General features: G+C 52.0%; 5 protein-coding genes across 5 annotated transcripts; 4 read left to right on the forward strand and 1 right to left on the reverse strand.

Moving 5' to 3' along the window:
- Positions 1-984: 984 nt before the first annotated feature.
- On the forward strand, positions 985-4,143 carry PV08_05294 (uncharacterized protein; the record flags this gene model as incomplete). Its single annotated transcript, XM_016379638.1, has 3 exons — positions 985-3,447; positions 3,642-3,784; positions 3,897-4,143. 3 exons carry the CDS (start codon positions 985-987, stop codon positions 4,141-4,143), a joined length of 2,853 nt encoding a protein of 950 aa, XP_016235465.1.
- Positions 4,144-9,877: 5,734 nt separating this feature from the next.
- On the forward strand, positions 9,878-11,239 carry PV08_05295 (uncharacterized protein; the record flags this gene model as incomplete). Its single annotated transcript, XM_016379639.1, has 1 exon — positions 9,878-11,239. The coding sequence occupies one exon, from the start codon at positions 9,878-9,880 to the stop codon at positions 11,237-11,239; it is 1,362 nt and encodes a 453-aa protein (XP_016235466.1).
- A 6,455-nt stretch (positions 11,240-17,694) lies between these two features.
- On the reverse strand, positions 17,695-19,556 carry PV08_05296 (uncharacterized protein; the record flags this gene model as incomplete). Its single annotated transcript, XM_016379640.1, has 2 exons — positions 17,695-19,481; positions 19,535-19,556. 2 exons carry the CDS (start codon positions 19,554-19,556, stop codon positions 17,695-17,697), a joined length of 1,809 nt encoding a protein of 602 aa, XP_016235467.1.
- A 763-nt stretch (positions 19,557-20,319) lies between these two features.
- On the forward strand, positions 20,320-21,009 carry PV08_05297 (uncharacterized protein; the record flags this gene model as incomplete). Its single annotated transcript, XM_016379641.1, has 2 exons — positions 20,320-20,549; positions 20,598-21,009. The coding sequence occupies 2 exons, from the start codon at positions 20,320-20,322 to the stop codon at positions 21,007-21,009; spliced, it is 642 nt and encodes a 213-aa protein (XP_016235468.1).
- Positions 21,010-21,885: 876 nt separating this feature from the next.
- Positions 21,886-22,649, forward strand: PV08_05298 (40S ribosomal protein S7; the record flags this gene model as incomplete). Its single annotated transcript, XM_016379642.1, has 2 exons — positions 21,886-22,047; positions 22,200-22,649. 2 exons carry the CDS (start codon positions 21,886-21,888, stop codon positions 22,647-22,649), a joined length of 612 nt encoding a protein of 203 aa, XP_016235469.1.
- Between the last annotated feature and the right edge of the window lie 107 nt (positions 22,650-22,756).

Raw genomic sequence — 22,756 nt, forward strand, 5'->3', positions numbered from 1 at the left:
ATATGTCACGTCAAGTTACACTAAACGCGCCGGAGACACGAAAACACGTGAGCCGGATGGATGGGATTGACTTAAGGCTGCCGTTTATTATCCAAAATCAAAGGAACAACATAATCTTCAAGTGAGAAATTAGGACACGTTCTACAGGAACGCTTGTTGCAGTGATCCAAGCAATCGTGCCAAAATATAGCTGGGGCAGAGACTCAGCAATGATTCCTTGAGCGTGCGGCAGTCCGGCGTGCGTCGACCATCCATGCTCTTAGCAAACAAACACCTCTTCATCGATCCAACACCCGTGCTGGAAGGAAGAGTCGCATAAACAGCACGATCTTTATTCTGGGCCTCGTACGCCCTTCCAATTTGCATTCTGCGTCAACTTGAGTTCTGCGCTGAACGGCCATCACATTGACATTCTTTCTCACATCAGCGGTCCTCTTGGCACAGTTTGTGTTGATTTGATATTGAACAGGCTGGACAACTGCTTCTCATCCCAGGTACTCCCGTTGTGGTCAACGAAGGGTCAAGAACCGACGCCTTGCTCTGATGCATGTAGCTACTTGAATGTGTGGAACACACATGCACATACTATACCCTTCACAGACGACATCATTGACAAGTACTCGGCGCTCAGAGCTTGCCGTTCATCTTATGTCGAATTGGATACAAGGCTCTGTCTTCACCCATCCGCAACTACTTCCTACTCATATCTTTAAAAAATACTCCTTCTTGCCACAGCCGTGCGAGTCCGACGTTATCGCTTCCCTTTCATTCAAGATTCAAAATCACTCTTTATCAAAGGATAAATGCGTGTTTGCTATCAACGCATCATACCCCATTATTGAATCACCTGCATTGATACTGCAACACATCCCAGCGTTGTCTTCTTCTACTACCGCCTTTCCATCCATTCAATCCTCCAGCCTCAGACACGCTGAGAAATCCTCTCGCTGTTACCTCCGTATCTCAACCACGCCAACCGTGGTCATGGAGCCAGAAAACGATCAGCCGGGACTGGTAGACCTTGTGTCAGACAGTGAGAGCGATGAAGAAGTTTTCGATCACCTCAACCCCCTTGGAAATGAACCAGTTCACAGCAGCATCATCACCCCGTCGCACGGAGATCCGATGAGCGCAATGCGAAGTCTGTTTCCGACAGATCGGTCTCCGAGGTGTCTCTTGCCAGGTAGGCAAGAAACATCCGACAACGATTTGAGTGGCTCGTCGAGTGGGAATGGTGGCGATAGTGCGAATCCAGCAGTTTCCACAACCGCTGGGATTGTTGGTTCAAAGACTCAAAAACCTGTGATCGTGGACATCATTGATGAGGACGACAGCAGTGGAAGTCACACCGAAGCTGGAAGTGATAGCGATAGTAAAGGATTTCGGGTGCTGCCAGGTTCGAGTTCAAATGCAGAATCAGACCGACGGGCGCATCAAAATCGGGAGGAAGATGGGACGAACAGCAAACATACCACCACGATCGATCTGTCACAGCTGTCTGATGAAGATGACGAAGACTGGCGACGCGCGATTGCACTTTCTTTGCGGGACTCAACGGCACAGAACGCTGGTAACGATAGCCCGAGCGAGAAGAACAGCAGTAAAACAGAATCTGAAGATGAAGACCTCAAAAAAGCCATCGCACTGTCTCTATTAGATACAGATGCCGTGGGTGGACCTAACAGTAGTGCCAGCTGTAGCTCTCCAAAAGGCAACGACCAAAGAGGCATCCTGACCGCCAAGCCAGAACGAAGACGAGAAAAGAGCAAAGAGACTAAGATAAATGGCATAGACGCGGCTGTACAACACGCAGAAGGTGGCATGGAAAAATCATCAGATACCATAGCGATAGCAACAACGTCGTCGGATACTCTGGTAACATCCACCCCAGAGCCCGACTCCATTGCAGGTTCTACCTTGAAGACAAACACAAAACCCCTGGACCGCGACGCATCAACTAAAAAGTCGGGGTTTAGCATTCTCGCTCTGAACCGCAAACAGATGGAAGAGGAACGACTCGCAAGACTCAAGCGCAAGCGCGAGGGTGACATGAACAGTGTCAACGGCAAGGACTCAAAGACACTCCGCCTTGACCAAAACGCCTCGTCAGAAACTCGAAAAACAAAAATCTCACCTCCTCCTTCACAACGACGAGCGCATAGAACAGGTACTCAAGAGACATCAATATCTCGTCCGATAGGTGTGAACCGCAATGCAGCAGGACAAGGCATTCCAAGCACATCAGCATCATCCATTCGCAACCACTCATCTGCTCCTTCAACTACACCACAGCTCTTCCCAGAAGGTAAGATCTTCAAGACGGCCCTCGCCGACTCAAGCAATGTATCGTCCATCGGCACCATCTCTTTTGACCAACTTGTTTCCCCATCCACATCTCTTGAATCAGCTCTGCTCTCATCTTTCATCTGGGACTTTGACTGGCTCTTTCCACACTTTGACACCAAACGCACAAAGTTCCAGCTCGTCATGCACGGCAAATCCGCCTCGCAACGCACGTCCATCACGTCCGACTTCAGCGGCTTAAACAATGTCCGCATTACCTTTCCGCCAGTGGAAGGAATCACCAATTGTATGCACAGCAAGCTCATGCTTCTCTTCTACCGTGACGAGCTTAAACCTGCACTGGCACCGCCGCTCGGGGTGACGACACGCTTGGGGGATGGAGAAACGAAGGAGCAGGACTGGTCTAAGAGATGCCGCGTTGTTATTCCGACGGCCAATCTCGTCGGCTTCGACTGGGGAGTCGGCTCCTTCATGGAGAACACTGTATTCCTGATTGATTTGCCGTTAAAGTCACCAGGGGTAGACACGAGGACGCAGTTCGAGACATCGCTGAGAGCCTTCCTCAAGGCCCAGACGGTGCCCGACGACGTCCTCACAAAACTGTCCAAGTTCGATTTCGATCGCGCCTCACACCTCGCCTTCGTGCATACCTTGGGTGGTGCGCACACGAACCGGCAAGTCATCCAGAGTACGGGCTTGCCAGGACTTGCCAATGCAGTGGCGCAGCTGGGTCTCGCGACCTGTCGAGACCTTCAGCTCGACTACGTCACGTCCTCGCTAGGCAATCTGAACGAAGCATTCATGCGTAATGTCTACTGGGCGGCACAGGGTGACATTTCAAGTTTTGGTCTCGCCGCTGCGTCGATGTCGTCATCATCTTCGACATCTCGCTCCGAAGCGAGGGACAACCCAGCAGGCCTGCTGGACGGTGCAAGGGGGAAGGAGAAACAGGAGGAAGATGCATGGAGGAGGAATTTTCGGATATACTACCCTAGCGACACGACGGTACGGACTTCCAAAGGAGGCATGCAAAATGCGGGCACCATCTGTTTCTCGGGCAAATGGTGGGCGCAGCAGTCTTTTCCACAGTCCAACTTGCGCGACTGCATTAGTTTACGCGAGGGATTGCTGATGCACAACAAAGTAAGTACTGAACTGATATCCCTACGGTGATCCGAAACAATGCCCCTTGAGCCTTGGCCGACTGACATTTCCTCACTTACGCATGCCGGTGTTCCTCGGCAGGTCCAGCGGGATGCGATACTTCGCCCAGCGGAGTATTCTCGCTCTCAACTCGGAGAAAATTGATGGCTGATTGTTTTCTTGTCACTTTGTAGATCCTGTATGTCAGACCTACTCTTGCTACACTGGCTGGCACAGCGGTACCGCATTCGTCTTCACACGAACACAGCAGGTCCATTTTACAGCCACAACGGCCCTGGGTCTATTTGGGAAGCGCGAACTTGTCTGAGAGTGCTTGGTGAGTCTACAACCCTTCTCTATCCAAGTCTCCATTTGTCTTTGTTGGTTCTTGAATCATCAGTCAGGGATTGTTACAAGCTGACACATATACAATGTCTCTGTTAAAACAGGGGAAAACTCGTTGAGGACAGATCGACCAGGCAGCCTAAGCTCAACTGTCGAAACTGGGAATGTGGAGTCATCATCCAGGTGCCTCTGACGGACGAGCAGACAGAGACAACTGGGCTCGTTGAGTCTGGGCAAGCTCACAGCGAGGAGAGTCTTGCTGTCTTTGAGCAGACAGTCGGAGCTCCCATGAGATTTCCCGGCGAGAGCCTTGTACAAATGGGGAAGAAGCCGTGGACTTTGTTCGATTGATTTGCATTACACAGACAGAAGAGTGGTATGTACGGAGTAGCAGACTGCCAGAAAACTGCCTGCTTCCACAAAGACGCATCTTTTCGTGTGATATCGGCACCTGTTGGACTAGTAGTTCCATCTAGCTGGCGCCCTTGGACAAACTTTGACGCGGATCCGGGTTGGTGAGGATTTTCCAAGTTGAACGCATTGTTATTGCTCAGTTCGCGGCTAGATAGAGCTCGGTGGCTTGAGCCACAACCTTGCCGTACTATTTCAAGGGGAAACTTTGATTTTTGGAGACTCGCCCCAAAAAGAGTGTGGTTCAGTGGGACGGCGCAAATTCTAACAAACACCAGCGACGGAATACCGTGCTGTCAAGTCGCCTGTACAAGTACGATGGGTCCACGTGAGCCGGGGTTCGTGATATTGATTGACTGAGCTGGTTTTTAGCGCTGGAAGTACAAACCCTGACGCGTGCCAATGTACTCAGCCCGGCTGGTGGTGCCCATACCTTTGAGATGAGGGCTGGAGCTCAAGCTTTCTCGCTACGGGAAGTCCACCCTTCTTTCAAGGTGCGCGACGGTGCCCAACACCAACAAGTTCTCGCAGAGGAGGACAGGAATGACAATTGATGGGCGTTTGGGTGTGTACCACGGTGGTCTTCGTGCGCCAATAATGTCGATCACGGACTGCACTGCCAGAACATTATCGTGTCCGGAGGAAACACTAGCTTTGGCTCAGCCAGGCTTTGTTTCGGGAGCTGCTCACCGTTTCCAGTCATGATGATATGTAGAGGTGAAGGCTCGAACGACCAAAGACAGTTTGATGTCTGTGGAGAGACGTTGGCATGTGTCCTCGTGTCAGGAATCTTTGACATTTCCTGTATCAAGTGGGCCTTGGGATTGTACATGTCCATGCTGAGTTTTAGAGTTTTATCTCACTTCGTGACCTTTCACTGTTGATGATCGCGGTTGAGATGCGCGTCGGGCATGCGATGATGTGGTGGGCCGGTCGGCAATAGAGCCAAAGGGGGTTGATCAGCGGTGGCCAAAGCAGAGCCAGATGTCGCATTGCAACAAAACGACAAGCCAAGCCCATGTCACGGACGACGCTCAACGATGGCTGCTGGTACTGGTGTTTTGCTGTACCAAGTCCTTGACCTCCGTCTCTGGTGTGCAGTGACATGCACATGCTGCTCCCCCAGATTGGACCGAAGTCTGTGCCCGTAAGCTCGCACGCCGCCCCTCGCTCGTACCGTGGCAGCGTGCGTTCTCTCAGGAGGGGACCTGGCAGCTGTCACCGTTTGTGATCTCGTCCCAGGAACTGTCAAACAGCAGCATGCCAGCGTGAAGTGGACCAGAAACCACGATGGGGTAGACGCTGGATACAATATCGTAGGCAGTTGTCGCCACGGACGTCCGAAAGGGATATTCGCCAGCGACGGCGGCTACGTCCTCGTAAAAAGAAATGCTATGATTGTCGCGATCGCGGTGTCGTCTTTCCTGGCGCCAAAGGCAAAAAAAACGACGCAGAGATCGAGCTCAAGGCGGAACCGCCCATCTCTGGGTAATCCTCCCATTGACAACCATTGATGACAGTATGTGCTGTGCGCCAGAAAAGCCATGTACCCTTCTTACGAGCTCGTACTGTAGTTGTCATGCGAGCAACAAGTCCCCGGGCAAATGATTCGTCCTGTTCCTCGGGACCAGTGATTCGGGTCAGGACACGGGGGCTCGGCAAGGTTTCACTCGTTCAACAGAACATCCCTGCATCCACCTAGCACGCTCCAGCAGGTGGACCAAGCTCGAGCGAGGGTCAAGGGGCCCCCCTCCTTTCTCGGTGAATTACACGGCGCAGGTGTCATGGGGTGCAACATATGACAACTCGAAGGCGATGGCCATGAGGAAATTGCACAGATGCCGTCAAGGGCAGCATGTGACTCCGAGTACGAGGGCAGCGGGTGGACTGGCAAGCCTCACCAGCCCAGCGAGACGAAAGACTACAGCATCTGCACGTCTGCGCCGAGTACCAAAGCACGCACACCGTCTTGCTGCTTTGCTGGCAAACGGACCCGCCAAGCGACATGGTTGAGAAGCCCTTTGTTTGAGCTGCTCCGTAGCGGTAGTTGGGTTACGCATTTGCCGTCATCACACGATCCCAGAGATCCTCACACGGAGCGTTGCTGATGGCACGACTTCTGCGCCTTGCGTCGACAACCCTGAGTCCGCTGGCTGTCTGCGGGGTGCCGCCATGCCGGCCCGATACAAATGAGACTTGTACGGAGTAAGAGAATGATGCAGCAAGAGCACCGGGGTAAAGGGCATAGCAGTCTAACAGACCAGTCTGGACCGCGCCAGTGGCAGCTGTTGGTGCTCGTCCTCCAGGCTTGTCGGCCCCTAACTAGGCTCGTTGGGCATAGCCTCATGCGCCGCCGCTCGCCGCTGATGCAAAGTCGCCGAACAATAGTCGGATCGGCGGCGGCATCTATTTCCTTTTCGCTGTCCACAAGCTGCCGAGGACGCAACCAAACAATGGAGATGCTGGCGCTAACTCGAATCGACCCACAGAAACTTGTAACATCAAAGAGATGGACTCTGCCGATCACCGCCCTCAAAGGACTACTCAGGGTCTTACTGATCGATAGATGGAAACATGGTCGCTGGGTGCGTTTGCCGACCTGACACATTGGTAGCGTGGCGCGATGTGACACAGCCTCACACACACACACACACGGGCAGGTCCATGCACTGCACTCGTGAACATGGATCAGGCACGGCTGGGCGAACGTTCGAGGCACGAACTCAAAGCCGGGGTACTCGACATGGGATTTCATGAAATTCGCACTTCCCAGCCATGGCCATACCGTAGGGCCTTTGATGGGCGACAGACAGGAGACACTTTTGTCAGTTTTTTCGAACGAACTTCCATCTTTTCTTCGACATCCCGTCCCTGCCGCTCCTTTTTCCTGGAACACGAAGACGCGATGATCCGCGCGAAAAAGGGATCCGATGTAGCTACCGGAAGGGGGGGGTATACGCGACGGTGAGTGTCCAAAAGCGGTCAGTCCCATGAGAACTAAACCGAATGCCGCCCGGCGCCCCTGGGGGACTTTCCCAGGCGACTACATATTTCGAAGACGTTTTATCGGTCTTGTAGGAGGAGGGGCGGTCACGTTTCAAGACCTCTGACGTCTACATCCTGCGTGGCTGAGCGCCTCGCACGGCAATTCATGTCCAGGGGGAGCCAACTCGGGTAGTCGGTCAAGTCACACACGCAACGAGACCATGCTAGACCGTGGTCCTGCAAAGTCGGGACCCTGGTCAAAGTCCAGCCCATGACTAATCGCGGCCCTGCCCAACATATTCCTGTACATAATACAATACCTGATGGGATGCTGTATATCCCAGCGTCTCAAAGTGGCCTCGGTCTGTACAGTGGTACTGTAGGAGCCCTCGAACAGCCAGGCCCACCCCTGGATGGGGCCAAGCACCATATCTGGATCGGCTCAGACACCCAGACCAGCCTGCGCCCATCGGACCAAGGCTTTTCCTTGTTTTCCCATCAGCCTGCAGCCATTCTCCAGTGTCGTTGGGCCCCATGAGGAGAGTGAGTAGATGTACTGTAGTTGGATTTTCGTAGGGCTATGGCACCGACCTCTAGGCTATGCTGCGACTAGGGCTACTGTGGCTGCTGCACCTCTGGCGTAGTCGATATCAGTACTAGTCCCGGGTTCATGTGGTCATAATGGTCTGTTCGCATTTCCACTACAACAACGACTAGCCCCAGTACATGCTAGCAGGGCTCCAGCGTGCCCTGGAAAGGCTATTCGAGCCGCCTTGCCTTTCTCCCTCCGGGCCCCTTCAGCTTTGGAGCGTTGTCGGCGAGACAAAGGGCCCTCGGAAAGCCAGCAGCTCCCGAAAAGGCTGAGATCTCTGGGCCGGCCGCCCAGGATCGCGTATCTCAGAGTCAGAAAGCGGTACAAACACTCGTACAGTCCCCGTGTGCGTCTGTGTGTTCGAGTATGCGGGTGGAAAATCTCTTTCGCGCAGACCCGGGTCCGTCGCCGTTGGTGCTAAAATTCCTCCTTTCTGCAGCCCCGTTGGTCCTCGTGCTGTGATCCAGTCTCTGATATTCGAACAGACTTTGTAATCCTGGACCGTGACCCTCGACTAGCTCGAACTCTGCCTTTGAATGCAAGTCAACTCTTCTCCATCCGCCAGTCACTCAGCTAGCCAGCCCAAGCTGCCGTCTGCCACCCTTGCCGGCTCGCCTACAGAAGTCAATCGCCGCCCACCCCTGGCTGGAGCCATTCCACTTCCAACTCTCTTCCAGATCCAGAAAAGTCCAGCAGCGGTCAATCTCTCTCTCCAAGGTCCTGCCTGGTTTGGTGCTGTGGAGAACTGTCGAAGTAGCTCCCGTCTCCGGGAAGTCATCCAAAAGTGGGATACTTCAGGCAGGCTTTGGCGGCCAACATTATTCTCTCACTTCTTCCGGTTTTTCGGTGATAGTCGCCAGTAGAGTTCCTGAACCGTTGCCTAGCGGAAATCCAGACGTCCTGTGAACTCTGTCGCCAGGCGTTGTTACGAGGGGGGAAGCCGTGTTTGGTCGTCCACTTACAAGCGCCACAACGTTCGGGTCCGCACCCGCTGTATCGCTGCCTCAGTTTCTGCTTCAGAGACCTGGCATCACCTTGCCAGGGAGGCAGCATTGTTTGGAACGTCTGCTCTAACACCACATGTCAGTTCTGTACACAGCAGAGCGCCATCTACACCTTGGTCGCCGGTTCCCAGGCACGAAGTCGTTCGTTGAAACTATAATATAAGAACAACCCTGCCACAGATCTCACTCACCATCCCAAAGTCAATCTCGTCTCCCTATACCTATTGGCAGATCTCCAGCGGGCCCTGTGCTGGTCTTAACTTCGACACCCGCATCTGAGAAGTTTGTACCTTTGTTTCTCTGTGTCCTGTGTGTGAGTGACACTCTCTGGGCGGGCGTGTCTGGGTGTGTGTGCACATCCGTGGTTCACTTCACACTGATTCGAAGGCGCACACGGAAAAGGTTGCTTGGGAAAGGCGAGATTAGTCCAGAGGAAGTCACGTTCATCAGTCCAAAACCTCTTCCGGCACTGGCGACTTTTCTCCTCGAACACACTTCCCGTCGTCAACATATTTTCATTCTTGCATTTTGTCGAATTCTCCATTCGATAGCCTTCGTCATACGCCAAAGAAGCTAATCGACCGCTGGCTTTGGAATCTGTCGTTACCTTTCTATCCACCATTCGGCTCGTGCTGGCCTGGCAGAGACGACTCTGTCCAACTCTCAACCCGTTTCTCACTTCACTTGTCTCCGCCGAGACGCGTCCGTCAAAGGCGTGCCATTTGTAAGTCGATCCCATTTACGTGTTTCGTCGGTCTCCTTGTGGTGGTGCCCCGTATCTGACCTTGGACAACAGAACTTTGCCCTCGATTTTACTTCGGTCAGGACAAGACGAGACCTCCCCAGGTCGCGTCAGAACAATCACCAAGTGTTTTTGCTGCACCCATCTTTTCCCTCATATCATTTGTTCTTTGTGCCTGCTGGCGGACAAGGTCTTAGCCCGTGTCCTAGCCCGAATCTTCTCGCAAGGTGTATACTCTGAAGCATTCGTCTGAGTTCACCCTAGGGATAGATCCTTGAGCAGAACAGAAACCTTCGCCTCAAACCCAATAACTCCCAACCCTGAAGAGTATCTTGTTCTACGGACGCAATCATGTCGTCAGGCGGAGCGTCTCTGCAACCGACCTTCCGAGGCCACGTGGCTACGACTCAGGATGCTTTGATACTCTTCGAGGCTTGTCTCCAAGGCCATCTTTCACATGTACCGCGGAGGCCTCATGACCGAGAACGAGCACACCTCATCACAAGCGGTAGCATCTTCATCTACGAGGAGAACGCGTCAGGAATCAAGAGATGGACCGACGGGGTGACATGGAGCCCTAGCCGGATCCTGGGGAATTTCTTGGTGTATCGCGAGCTGGATAAACCATTCCCACCCGGCGAGAAGAAGCGTGCGATGAAAAAACAGCAGAGACGACCAAGCCGCCCTGGCGAACCATACGCACGTCCTGACGGACCACCCTACACGACCGACCAATCGAGCCAGACCGCGGAGATGGAGAGACAGCTCATCGGATCACTGGTCGACTCGTATGGCTTCAAAAAGGACGGACTCGTGAAAAAGACCATGAGCGTGACGGTCCAGGGGGTTACTCATCATCTCGTTTCGTATTATCTGGTCAATGACGTGCTGGCTCAAAATCTGCGTACTCCTTCTCAGAGCGAGAGCCTGCAGTACGTGCGTCCTCGCCCCGAGTTGACCCAGAAACAGAGTTTCCGAGCTCCTCTTGAAGATGTCGACGATCTAGATGGTGCACAGCCTGGATATCCCTACCGACTCAGTCAGCCAAACTCCCAGAGAAACTCCTATGGTGGAGACTACAATCAACAGCAGTTCTATCCCGCGCAGAACTATCCGGCTCAAGCTTATACCCCGATGCCTTCGCAGACGGGGGTTGGCCCTTCTTATTCTGTTCCAGGTCCACCTGCTCCTTCGTCTTATACTATGCAACAGCCACAGGTAACTTCGAGCCACATGCAAAACCAGCGACTTGAGTACAATCAGTACGACCAGAACAGCTACGGCCGCACCTACGATCCGACATCGCGATCAATCCCCGCCACGCCTACCAGTCTGCCAACAAGCATGCCACCTAGTGCTCCACCAATGGGGTCAGATCGGCCTCAAAGCCAATCCGGAATGTATCCGCCGATGAGTATGCAGAGACCGGTCAACAACATAAGCCCAGTCTCTATGGACATGCGATCGCAGATGTCATATCGATCTAGCCCGTACACGCCCCAGATGGATCAGTCTCGCCAAACGCAGGCGTCTCCAATCCAAGAACGTCGAGAACAGGCGCAGCCACCACCATCTCACATGTACCAGAGCCCAAGGGCCCCCTACTATCCCGAAGAAACGGCTCAGCCGAACGCTCAAGGACAATACTCGCAGCCTCCACAATACTCGCAGTGGCCGGGGCCAGCTCCGCAGCCTCCCCATCCATCACAATAGAATTGTGCCTGTCCGCGTCGTGACAGTCCGGAACATTCAAGAGACTGGAACGGGAAAAGGGCTACCGGTGACGAGGTGGTAACTTCCTCGAGCAACATGCCACCCGTCGTCACCGACTCGACAGTATCACCTCCAGGGGTCGAGTTACGACCCTCCTGTTAGTTTGATACTCAGTCCGCCCTCGGAATGCCTTGGTTCGGTTTATTCAACCGCTCGATAACTGAGCAAATACGTTTCTCTGCATTTGGCGAACTTGCTACTTATCCGTCCAAGGACTTTTGGGATGCACTTTGGCTTGTGGCACCACTTAGTTATCGTCTACGGTTATCTATACTTTGTCCATCATAAACGTCGCTTTTTGTTTTCTTTGATTGTTACGATATTTATTACTGCAAACATCTTCCCATGAGCTAGGGGAGTATGATTTTTGTCCAGGGACTGCTGCATGTGACAGGGAAATAGGGTTCTTTGCGGACATGATCCAGGGAGAGGGCCAAGGCTTAGGATAGCGGGAAGGCAAAGGAAAGGGAAAAGCACATGCAAGTCTCGCTTCGTGGGTTGATGAAGTCAACGATATGAATGAAGGTTGGCTGTACTCGTTTTCTGGTCATTCATCGGGGGGGTTTTTTTGTTTTGTTTTGCTGAGTATTATCGAGGCGAGGTGGTTTCAAGGGGAATCAGCAAGGGTTTCTGTACCACAACATCCGTTGTTTGAGCTTTCTGTTTTTGTCAATGGAGCTTTTGAAATAGGATGGGAATTAGGTTACTAGGGTTCTGCAGCCAACGTGCAGGCAGTGACGGGATTGACTGAACGGTCATGCAAGCACAATTCGATTGATTGTCACGGTCTAGTATTGGTTTGCAACAGGGGACTTTACACGCAGCGTCTCGTCTTGTTCAATAGTTCAGGGAATGAGAGATAGCGGCCGTTGAGGGATCAAAATGTCTAGCTTCATTCGGTTTCTCTTTTAATTAGCCAGAGATGAGTCGACTCGGTTCAACTCGACTAGTATCACTCACCGCCCCCTTCGGATGGATAGGATAGATAGGATCGTGTTAGCACGTTGGCATATTGAAGTGACAAAGGTCGATAAGAGCCAGGGCCAGAGTCAGGCCAGAGCCAGCACGGTGGTGTGGGTATCAGCAGAGGCGAGCCCAAAACGATGTGTCGAAGTCACGATCGACTCCGGTCGAACGCACTGTGAGTTTTTGACAAGTCAGCAAGGGTTTATTCACCCAGGGTATGGTACGGTTCACCCCCAAAAGAAAACAAAGAAGGGGTTCTGTCGTCAGTACAAGCTGCATCGGGAAACTCAGAGAGTCTCCCAATGGCGGCGGCGAGGGGGTTGAATGAATTGAATGAAACAGCTCTTGGGTGGGGGGGGAGGGGGATGCTTGTGCTGCTGTTTCGGCTAATCAGGCCAGTTACAATACTTTCTTGTATGTCAGGTAAAGCTGTAGGTAGAGTAGGCCTTTTTTTGGTTGAGAGAGAGTCGGTGTGTGGTGGTTGGCCATTGGTCCACAACCCCAAAACGAAAACGAAGTTATCCACGAGTACGATCAGTACAGTCGATCCAAGTCACTACCACAAGCACGTTCGTCGTAGTCACCAGTAAGTTTGATGATTTTTTCGGTTCGTGATGTGGGAGTGGGAACAACTGTCGGGGGTCCTCAGAAGGAGCGTGGGAAAGAAGGGTTATTATTGTATCGTGTATCGCGTAGCGTTATTGTGTTATAAAAGGCAGGGAAGGGGATGATGCTGTACCTGGCTTGTAGATACCCGGGTAGCTGACACCTGAAGGAGGTAACCTATCCACGGAGTACCTTTGTTGGTAACTTGCACAAGTACATCGGGGCACCGCAATAAGTTGTTTCGAGCTCCTCGGATTTGGGGTGGGGGGGGGGGCGTTGGGCGTCAAGTCAATCAATCAATCAATCAATCAATCAGTCAGTCGGTCAGTCAGTCAGTCAGTCAGGTGGTAAACACAATCAGATTATCCGACGGATTCTTCAGGAAATTACTTCCGTCGCTTCTGGGCAAATAATCTCTTTGTTCAATCCTCTCTCCCCCCCCCTCCTCTTGGAGGCCACTATTTGTTTTTTTCGTTCTGGGCATGCCAAGTGTGTGTGAAACTACCTGTCTCTGACCTGCCCGTAGATTTACGAGGTACAGTACGACTCCGAAAGAGGAAGTGTTTTATTTTGTCCTCGTCGTGCCGAAGTACTGTGCCGTGCCTCCTCGCGTTCCGTGAACCAGGTAGGTACCGTAGTTAATTAGTTGCCTTGAGGTTCAGGTGGTGTATGTACGAGTAAGGTACCTCAGCCGCCGGAGGATCAATTTTACGGTGACGTGCAGCTTTTGGCAAAAATCCCACCTTTTTTTTTGGCGATGGTCGTCAGCAGCTGAAGCCATCTAATCTAATCGAATCGAATCGAATCAACGGATCTTGCTGTACCTCAACTTTACCTCAACTTTGACATTCACTTTTCTTTGGACTTACAGTACTCGGTAGTAGATAGATACCTTCAGTTGTTACCACCCCCCGGACCCCCGGCACATCCTATTTGGTATGTACAGTACGTCCGTACAATCCTACGAATTGTACTGTAGCACCTCCCCATTCATTGAGCCATGACATGTAACGTACAATACCCCCAAGGTGACAAAAAATGTGTCGGCGGTAAAAATATTGATTGGCCTGGCTCGAATAAGCGAACAGATCGTCCCAAAAGTCGAGTCGAGACATTTCTATTGTACCGTAACCCCCCCATCCCATGCCCCGTGCTGCGCGCCAGCTCTGTCACTCACGGGCTGTACCGCCCATCTCATGCGCACAGGAAAAGTACGGTGGGCGGTCTGTCTAGCATCTCTGTGGCTGGGCCAGATGCACCAAAAAAAATGATTCGTCTTCCTTCGCTTCATTTCGCTTCACTTAGCTTCGTTTCGTTCCGCCTCGTTTCGCTTCGATAGTATTGTAAAGTAGTTCATCCAGCATCGGGGATGTGGAAACAAACAACCAAATCTCCAAAAAAAAAAGGGCTCGGATCAGGGCCTGCCTGTGTGTGTGTGTGTGTGTGTGCGTGTGCGTGTTTCCCCCCTCTCGAGTAGGCTTACTAGTTAGTGAGACTCGTGGGTCAGTGGCCGGCGACCACTCCCTGTTCTGTACAGTAGGACTAACGAGACAATTGCAGTATGACCCAATTCTCGTTACGAGTATCCCATACCTCCTGTCTAGTAGTTGAACCCCCCCCCCCCTTGTACGGAGTACGGGAGTACACGGCACCCTTACAATGTTCGGCATCTGAACTCGGCAGAATCGAATGGCCGGCCATCTGGCGAACTACCCGGAACCTACAGGGGACGCCGACTGTCAACTCAGAACTGATACAACCAAAACACACACACTCTCTCTCTCAAAAAAAAAACGCACAACCGGCAAACAAAACATTGCCAGTCGGTAGTTTTGGCAACTTCACCGTACAGGTAAGCCTATGGGCAGACGGAAATGTTTAGTTAGGGCTGATGAGAGGAAATGCAAAAAAAGTGGAAACCACATCCAATCCATCGGCATATCCCGTACGATGTCCTCCCCCCCTTCTCCTCACAGCAGAAGCTAGACTCGGTCATCAATGACTAACAGGGTTTCTTATACGATCCGCCGATACTCCGTACGGTACCCTGGTCACTGGTGCAATACGAGGCGAAGAGAAAGCGTGTCCGAAAAAAACTCAAATGAATCCCAGGCGGTTCGTGCGGCGGCAGATCAGTAAGTAAATACTTGCCTAAGGCTACAATACGGAATATGTCAATACTTGTATACAGCTTCAAAAATGCTAATACCCACTGACCCAAAATGTCGGAATTCACCCCCTCCCATCCCCACAGAGATGAAGAGCTTGTTTTCCCACACATACTTGAAGTGTAAACTGTACAATATGATCGCAGCACGATGCGGGGCGGGCGTTAAATTTACCTACGCAAGGAGGTAACACACATGGGAAAGGAACGGTCATGGAAACCCAGGTGCGAAAAAAAGCCGTGTTTGGTATCCGGTGTGTGTTCGTTCGATCGCCGGCGTTCCATCTAAGCTGACCTTTTCAGCCTAACTGTGGTACGGGAGTGCAAGGCACTATGCTTTAACCGGGAATGGGTCTTGACCCGGGGGGGGGGAGGCGGCCCGGGGGGGGTGGTTTTAGGGAGGTACTATTGTAGGGCTAGACTCGGGAAAAACTTCATGGGCACTCACTCATGGGGGCCACGGCGGGCGCCAACCCTCGCATGGAGTTTTACTTCTCACGTATTGTATGTACGTGAATGCCGTCCCCGCTGTTTCACGTAAAGCTTCCAGGGACACGATCGAATGAATTACTCCATGGGGTAATTCACACGGGCCCTGCGTCGGTGCGTCTGATGCGTGGTCTGTACAGTAGTCTGTGGCTGTGACGAAGGCCAGACAGAACCCACGTTTGCGAACGGATATGCATGAGCTGAAGCCCTGAGAGACTAGAAGTCTCACATCGCACTATTGCTGCGCGCGCGTGTGGAAACGCAGGCGGGCGGGTCCCTGCTGCTGCTGCTGCTACTTCTGCTGTTTGTCTGTACGAGTGCATACGGAGTTGCATGTGCATTAGCCTCTTCCCACAGTAGGTACTACAGGCTCGCATCCCTCGTACTCCTGCTCACATTCCTGCTTGGTCCGGTGGTGTAACAGAGCTTTGGGCTGCATGTACTCGTAATTGGACCGTGTGTACGGATATTCGGGATCACAAGAAGTTTTTGCTTTCTCTGTATTCGTAACAGCCCACCGGGGAGGCCATCCCCTCAAGTCGCACTGGTCCAATCAACAATTGCTTTTTTGGACCGTTCCAAATGTCGCTTTGGAGGTCAGAAACTAAAAAATTGAGGACAAGAGGGCGACCGCCCACACAGGGGGGGGGGGTCCCAATGACCGATTAATCAGCGAGCATTACTCCGTACTGAGCATTGGCATTCAGCTGGCGATGAGTCCGTGACTCGATCTGTACGAGTCGGAACTCGGGAGGAAACGGCAGTGATCAACCTCCTCTGAGCCACGGTGAAGCCAAGCAGAAGATACAGTAGTACTTGTACGTGCCTAAGTGAAGTAACCTGTAACGGAAGCCTGGGCTGATGTAGGTGAGTACCAAGGATCTTGGGAACTGTCTTATGGATCTGAGGTCAAGAGAGAGTTTTGATGGGTCCCTCACATGTATCCCAAGGACTTTTGCCATGATCGAATTTCACCAGCACGCTCTCATTATACTTTGCCATGCCTTGGTTTATACTTTCATTTGCTTAAGGTTCCGACAGCGTACGTGATATAGAGTTGGTCACTAACTTAGTCACTGGCCACTGCGTCATTGGTGAGTTTTGACGCCATACTGTATTGCGTAGTGATAAGGGAAGGCAAAATAGAGACACATCCACCAAAGAAGCGCTCAAGGGGAGGGAGGGGGGGGGGGAAGGGAAGCGGGTGGGAGGGAGATCAGCAGAGATTGACTTCTACTTGTGACTTTGGGGGGGAGCGAGGGGGGGAGGCTGCAAGGTACACAGGTACAGTACAGTACCACTACTAATTAGTCACTGCACACTCTACTAGTTACTGTACCTAATGCTGTACTGTTAATTAGTGTATCTTCCTACTACTGTACCTACTACTGTGCCTACTACTGTGCCTACTACTGTGCCTACTACTACTAGCCTCTAATAACTACGCAGGTACGTACCTAAATCCTCGGGGCTTTTAGGGGTACGGACACGGTACCACTGCAATCCGTACTGTGTACAGCCTTCAGCGAAAGACAACCAAAACACCAACACACAGACTTTTTGAATCTTTTCTCTGAGCCTCCATGCAAGCTGCTCGCTGGTACCTACCTATCCTCCTATTCATGATCGACAGATGTCCACCAAGGTTTCACCTTTTGGTACGTAACCCAAGTACCCTAATTAGCCGGCCGGCCCGCAAAAGTCAAAAAGTGATCCTCTTCAAAGATTGAATTTTTGTGCAAGATTGATTTTCTCGGCATCTTCCAAAGGCCGAGAGCTTACGGAGCAAAAAGTATAGAAGCACCGTAGGTTTTCGCTTACGAACCTTTGCGAACCTTAATGGTAGTCTTTTGGTAGAGTTCGATTCTAGGTTGGGAAGAAGGAGAAAAGAAAGACGCGGAGACTCAAAGCATGGATGGCATGGCACGAGGAAGCAATATTTTCTCATGGATGGAATCAAATCACTCTGTCTTGTATGGCAAGCTTGACAGTCCAGCTTTCATGACAGCATCATCAGGGCGCACAATTCTATACCGGTATCATCAGATAGCCAAAAAAGGCAATAGAGACATCAGGCCAAGTTCATCCAGACATTTCTCATCTCATCAGACCGACCGACATCGCCGTGCCGTGACAAAATCTCTCACACATCATAAACCGCCCTTTCTCATATCGTTTTCTTACCGGGCGGGTTCGTAGGCGCCAGTCCTGCTCCTCCTTCAGCTTTCGCGGCCTTCGATTTCACGATCTTCTGTTCGGTGACTCGTGAAACGTCAGATCCGCTCGCGGCTGCTGCCTGGCCGAATTTGAATTCGGGGAATTGTATCTTTCGTCCCGTCCTGGCTTCAATCTCCCTCTTTAAACTCTCACCGGTCGGCATGGTGACGAGACTCCCTCTTCTGCGCCTAGTCTCGACTTCCTGGCGAATCTCCTCAATGGCCTCGTCGATCTCACGCCCAGGATCACTCGGGAGACCTAGCGAAGGCGGGTAGTTCGTCTCTTGAGTTAGGGTCTTTCGAAGGTACGGGTGGTTGCGCTTGTCGAGCTTGGCGATCAACCATCTCTTTGCTGGCGAGGCGAAGAAGGCCATGGCCACACCAATCTCAATGACGGCGTAAAAGTATACTCGACCCCATGCTTTCAGGGAGTCATTGAATCCGAGAATCACAAACGGCGCCGTGACGAAACTGAACGTAAACTGTGTGACGAGGTAGCCTGCGATATCGTAGTAGATCTTGTACTTTGTCGACTTTGTGCCGTCGGGAGTGAGGAAGAATGGACGGATATAGCGCCTGGAATTCTTGGCCACGGTTTGAACAAACGCACCGAGCAAGAAGGTCAGGTAGTAGCCTGGGTAGAAGCCGTGCCAAAATGCCGAAGTGACAAACGTGGCCAGTGTGGCACGGAAGCCGGGTTTCTTACCTTTCGGCGTGACTCGTAAGTAGATGTAATTGCGTAGCCATTTGTTGGTGTTCTTGTTCCAGTTGTCAAGGTATGCGCGTGAGTTCTGTGCCGTCTCAATGCCCCAGGCGTTTACATTCTCCAACCGATTCCAGAGCGGCTTGCCTGTTTTCGGGTCCATTCCATTGTAGCCTATGCCGGCCATGATACATGCTCCCTCTGTGAGCGACCAGACACCGTAATATTTGAGTCGAGACGTGAAGCCGAGCATATACATCAGCCATACGCGACGTGGGAACGAGTATTGCATGTACTCGTCCGAAAGAAGTAGCTTGACGTTGTACCAGCCGCTGAAGTTGAGGAAGAGCAGGATCCACGCCACGCCTATAATGGCCTTGTACGTAGCCGGTCGACCAGATCGAGGGATTCGGCGAGCTTTTCGAGTTGCAGGCCCCTTTTCTCCCGGCTTGACATCGAACATGCTCGTTTCGATCCACCGCCGGTAGTCAACAAAGTCAAATGCCGGTCCGGTGAAAACTGAAGGAAAGAAAAACACGTAGCCAGCGTAGTCCAAGAGGTTGGGCATCTTGTAGAGGGCACGATCTTTCTGGCTACCGTTCAAAAGTTCGGGTTTCAGCCTCCCATCGTGGACATTCCAAGAGAACGCGTGTAGCTTCATGATCAGGACCATTTGACCTCCCGTTATGTCCACCACACTGGCATCATCGAGCATCTGTCGATGGATGTGGCTTATAGACATGTGCCCCATGAGGAAAACGAACACAATCCATGGCATCAGAGACCCATCAATGTAGTATGCTATGGCGTATGTGCCACCAGAGGCGACAAGAAAGGTCCATATTCCACCCCATAGGTCAAACAGGCCAACAAAGTAGAAGAGGGAGCTTGCGACCACAAAGAGATTGCGCAGGTGCGGTTGGTTGTCCGGTAGTCGCTTGAGGATGGCAGCGAGAGGATAAGAGAGGAGAAAGCAACTGAGGAGCTTGAGCTCGTCGACGGAGGCACCGAGGGCTTTGCTCACATACTCGAAGGCTGTGGGAGCTGGTTAGTTGCGTTGCTCGAGTCGCCCAAGTCTTTTCACTTACGAACATTGATCCCTGGGATCATTTCGAGGGATGTGTTTGGCAAACTATGGTACTGGTGACTTGAAGCACTATAAAACCCTGGAGATTCTAGCCATAGACACGTACGAACTCAGCCAAAGTAAATCGTGCACGAGAAGGGGGTCGAGGACAACATTGTTGAGACTCGAAGACGTGCCGAGACTGGCAGATGTTGCTGGCCAGCAGCCGGTACGTCATTTAGAATTTATCTGTGCCGATGATTAGCCGTGTCTACTGGATTGACGGTAACAATCGAGAGAGACGGAGCCAGTAAACATACTCTGTGTGGTGGGAAGGGGAAATTTCTTTTGACAATACAAAGGCATGCCTGGATTTCTACTAGTAAGAGCACAGCCTCGAGTTGCGACGCTTTGGCGAAGTGGTTTGGAGGGGGGCTTATCCTTGGAAACCGGTTGCTGGGAGGAGTCTTCAACAGGTTTCCATGGCTAAGTTGTGTATCATCAGAACGTCAAGTTTGTTCTAGCCGATACGGATAGTCATCGTCAGGATAAGTATTATGAAGCGCAGGCTACTGGGACTGGACTTCGACTCTCCAAGCCTTTTGTTGCTCCTTTTTTTTTCTTACGGAGATTTTGGGTGGTGAAGGTGGTGAAGGTGGTGAAAGGGAATGGCAAACACAGACATAGATTGTGGGATATATTGTTCATTGGCCTCCTTCGTCTTCACTTGGGTTCAACTCTCATTTTCTTCCTGTCTCACTTCCTAACTGGGTACAATCGAGCGTTTTGAATCTTGAAATTCTTACCATGGCGACATTCGATTTTGGCAGGCTTGACAGCAGTCGTTACTGTATCAATGACCCTCGAGGAGTGAGGGATTTCCAGGTCATGGTGGAAGACTTCATCAACATCGCCAAGGTCAATCCCGATGTATTCAACGATAAGATAGGGGAGATCAAAGAGTTTTGCCTCATCATCACAGACGGTGATGCGTGGCCTCTGGCGCAGCTTGTTGTTCCCGAATTCCGTGTTTCTCAGTGAGTCCTGACTAAGTGCACAAGAGCAGGTTGACTGACAGCGTTCAGGAACCACTGGGTTGAGGATGGGACCAGCCCCATGCACATCATACTCCAGTCAGTGAAGCATAAGCTGCCGCAACCGCTATCTGACTCCGAATCCTCGTCGCCGTTCCGCAGGGGCCATTGGACAGATATGCTCCCGGCGGGTTTACTATATGCACCAACCCGAGGGCGCGGTGTGCCGCCAACCATCTTTGAAGAGCCAGAAAGTGACCAAGAGGCTTGTCAGAAAAACATCGATGCCACATGTAAGGTCGACCTTGCTCGAGCAAGCGCTTCGCTCACCGGTTTCCTAGGTCCTCATAACGCAGAAGTCAAACCCGGAAACCACTTGCAGTCCATGGTGACCACCCTCACATCCCCAACTCGACGCCCGAAGAATGTCCTGCGGCGCAAACATAGCCTTTGGTATGGCTGAACGGTGGGAAACAACGGCCTCCACCACTTTCCCCAAGCACGTACCTAGCATCAGGTCGAGTTTGTCGTGCGAACATCCACGGTGAAGACCGGTTCGTTCCTCAGATATGCAAACAGGGCCTACGCTATTTACCAGCCACGCGCAAATGCCTGCACGGAAGCGGCTCTGTATGGATGTTTCCAACGATTGTGCATCTAAATCTGTTACTGTGAACTTATGTTCTCTGTTTAGTCCATCAAATTAGGCTCAAAGAGGGCAAACAGGAGGTGGCAATCTCGACCAAAGTGGTTTTAGCAATGGGCAAGGATTGAAGCGGTAGGCATGGGCAGATTTGGCCGGGTGTGCATCGAGTTCATGAACTTCAAGATATCAACAAGTGATATCAACTGGAGAATTAGAAAACCATGTTCAGCTTGCTGGATGGTAGATTGATCAGCGCAATCCATTGGAGACATTGTCCCAGGCATTGATTGTACAATCGGACTCAGGTAGACTTATAGATGGAGCCTCTCTCCCGTGACGTGACTTATGTCAAGATGACCAAAGTGCGCCTATGCAAATACAAAGGACGTCCTTGTTTGAAGGCCGTGGACAGCAAATCACACAACAGCCCGTGTGAGTGTGCAGAGACGAGAAGTTGTAGCTGTGGTCGCCTGCTTAGTCAGAACGCAGACGCTAAACCTGCGCGCTATTCCGTTCTGGGGACCGAGGGCTACGCACAATAAGTTCATGTCTTGGCGGAGGGTTGAAAGTCCAACTGCGGTCCAACTCTGACAATTTTGAAAAAGTTGCAGACGCCAGCCATCACTACCACCATCCTGCAAAGTCGAGACAACCAACGATTGGAACCGAGTCGTTCACCTTCCAGTCGCCAACATGTCTCAGCCAGCGCTCAACAAGATCGCCCACAACAGCCCATCGAGGCAACACCCATCCGAGCTGGAAACCAGCATCGCGACCGCTCTCTACGAACTCGAGACCAACATCCCTGACCTCAAGTCATCCCTCCGACCTCTCCAGTTCACCAGTGCTCGCGAGGTACGTGTTTTTTTAATTCTTTATGTTTTCGGCGGCCCGACTTCTGGAACCTCCCTTCTTGGGGGAGACGCACTTTATTTTGATATTTTGGGGCATTTTCTCAGTCGAAAGGGTGGAAGAAGATGAAGAAACTAACGGCGTTGATTGAACAGCTCGAGGTTGGCCACGGCAAGCGCGCCATTGTCGTCTTCGTCCCTGTCCCTCTCCTCGCCGGCTTCCACAAGATCCAACAGCGTCTGACCCGCGAGCTCGAGAAGAAGTTCTCCGACCGCCACGTCTTGTTCATCGCTTCTCGCCGCATCCTTCCCCGCCCCAAGCGATCCAACCGATCCCGCAACTCGCAGACCCAGAAGCGTCCTCGCAGCAGAACCCTGACCGCCGTCCACGAGTCCATCCTCGCCGACGTCGTCTACCCGGTCGAGATCGTCGGAAAGAGACTGCGAACCAAGGAAGACGGAAGCAAGGTCCTCAAGGTCGTCTTGGACGAGAAGGAGCGCGGCGGTGTGGACTACAGACTCGACACATACTCGGAGGTCTACCGAAAATTGACCGGACGTGTCTGTGGCTTCGAGTTCCCCATGAGCGCCGCTGCCGACTACTAGGCAACCGACAACGATCAAAGCACAGAAATGGGTCACGGAGATACCAAGTATTAGGGTTGGCTTCGAACGGGTATGAAGAGGAGAAAAGATGCAGATGACCAAAAGGA

This window comes from Exophiala spinifera, assembly GCF_000836115.1.
Source record: "Exophiala spinifera strain CBS 89968 unplaced genomic scaffold supercont1.4, whole genome shotgun sequence".
Taxonomy (NCBI): Eukaryota; Fungi; Ascomycota; class Eurotiomycetes; order Chaetothyriales; family Herpotrichiellaceae; genus Exophiala; species Exophiala spinifera.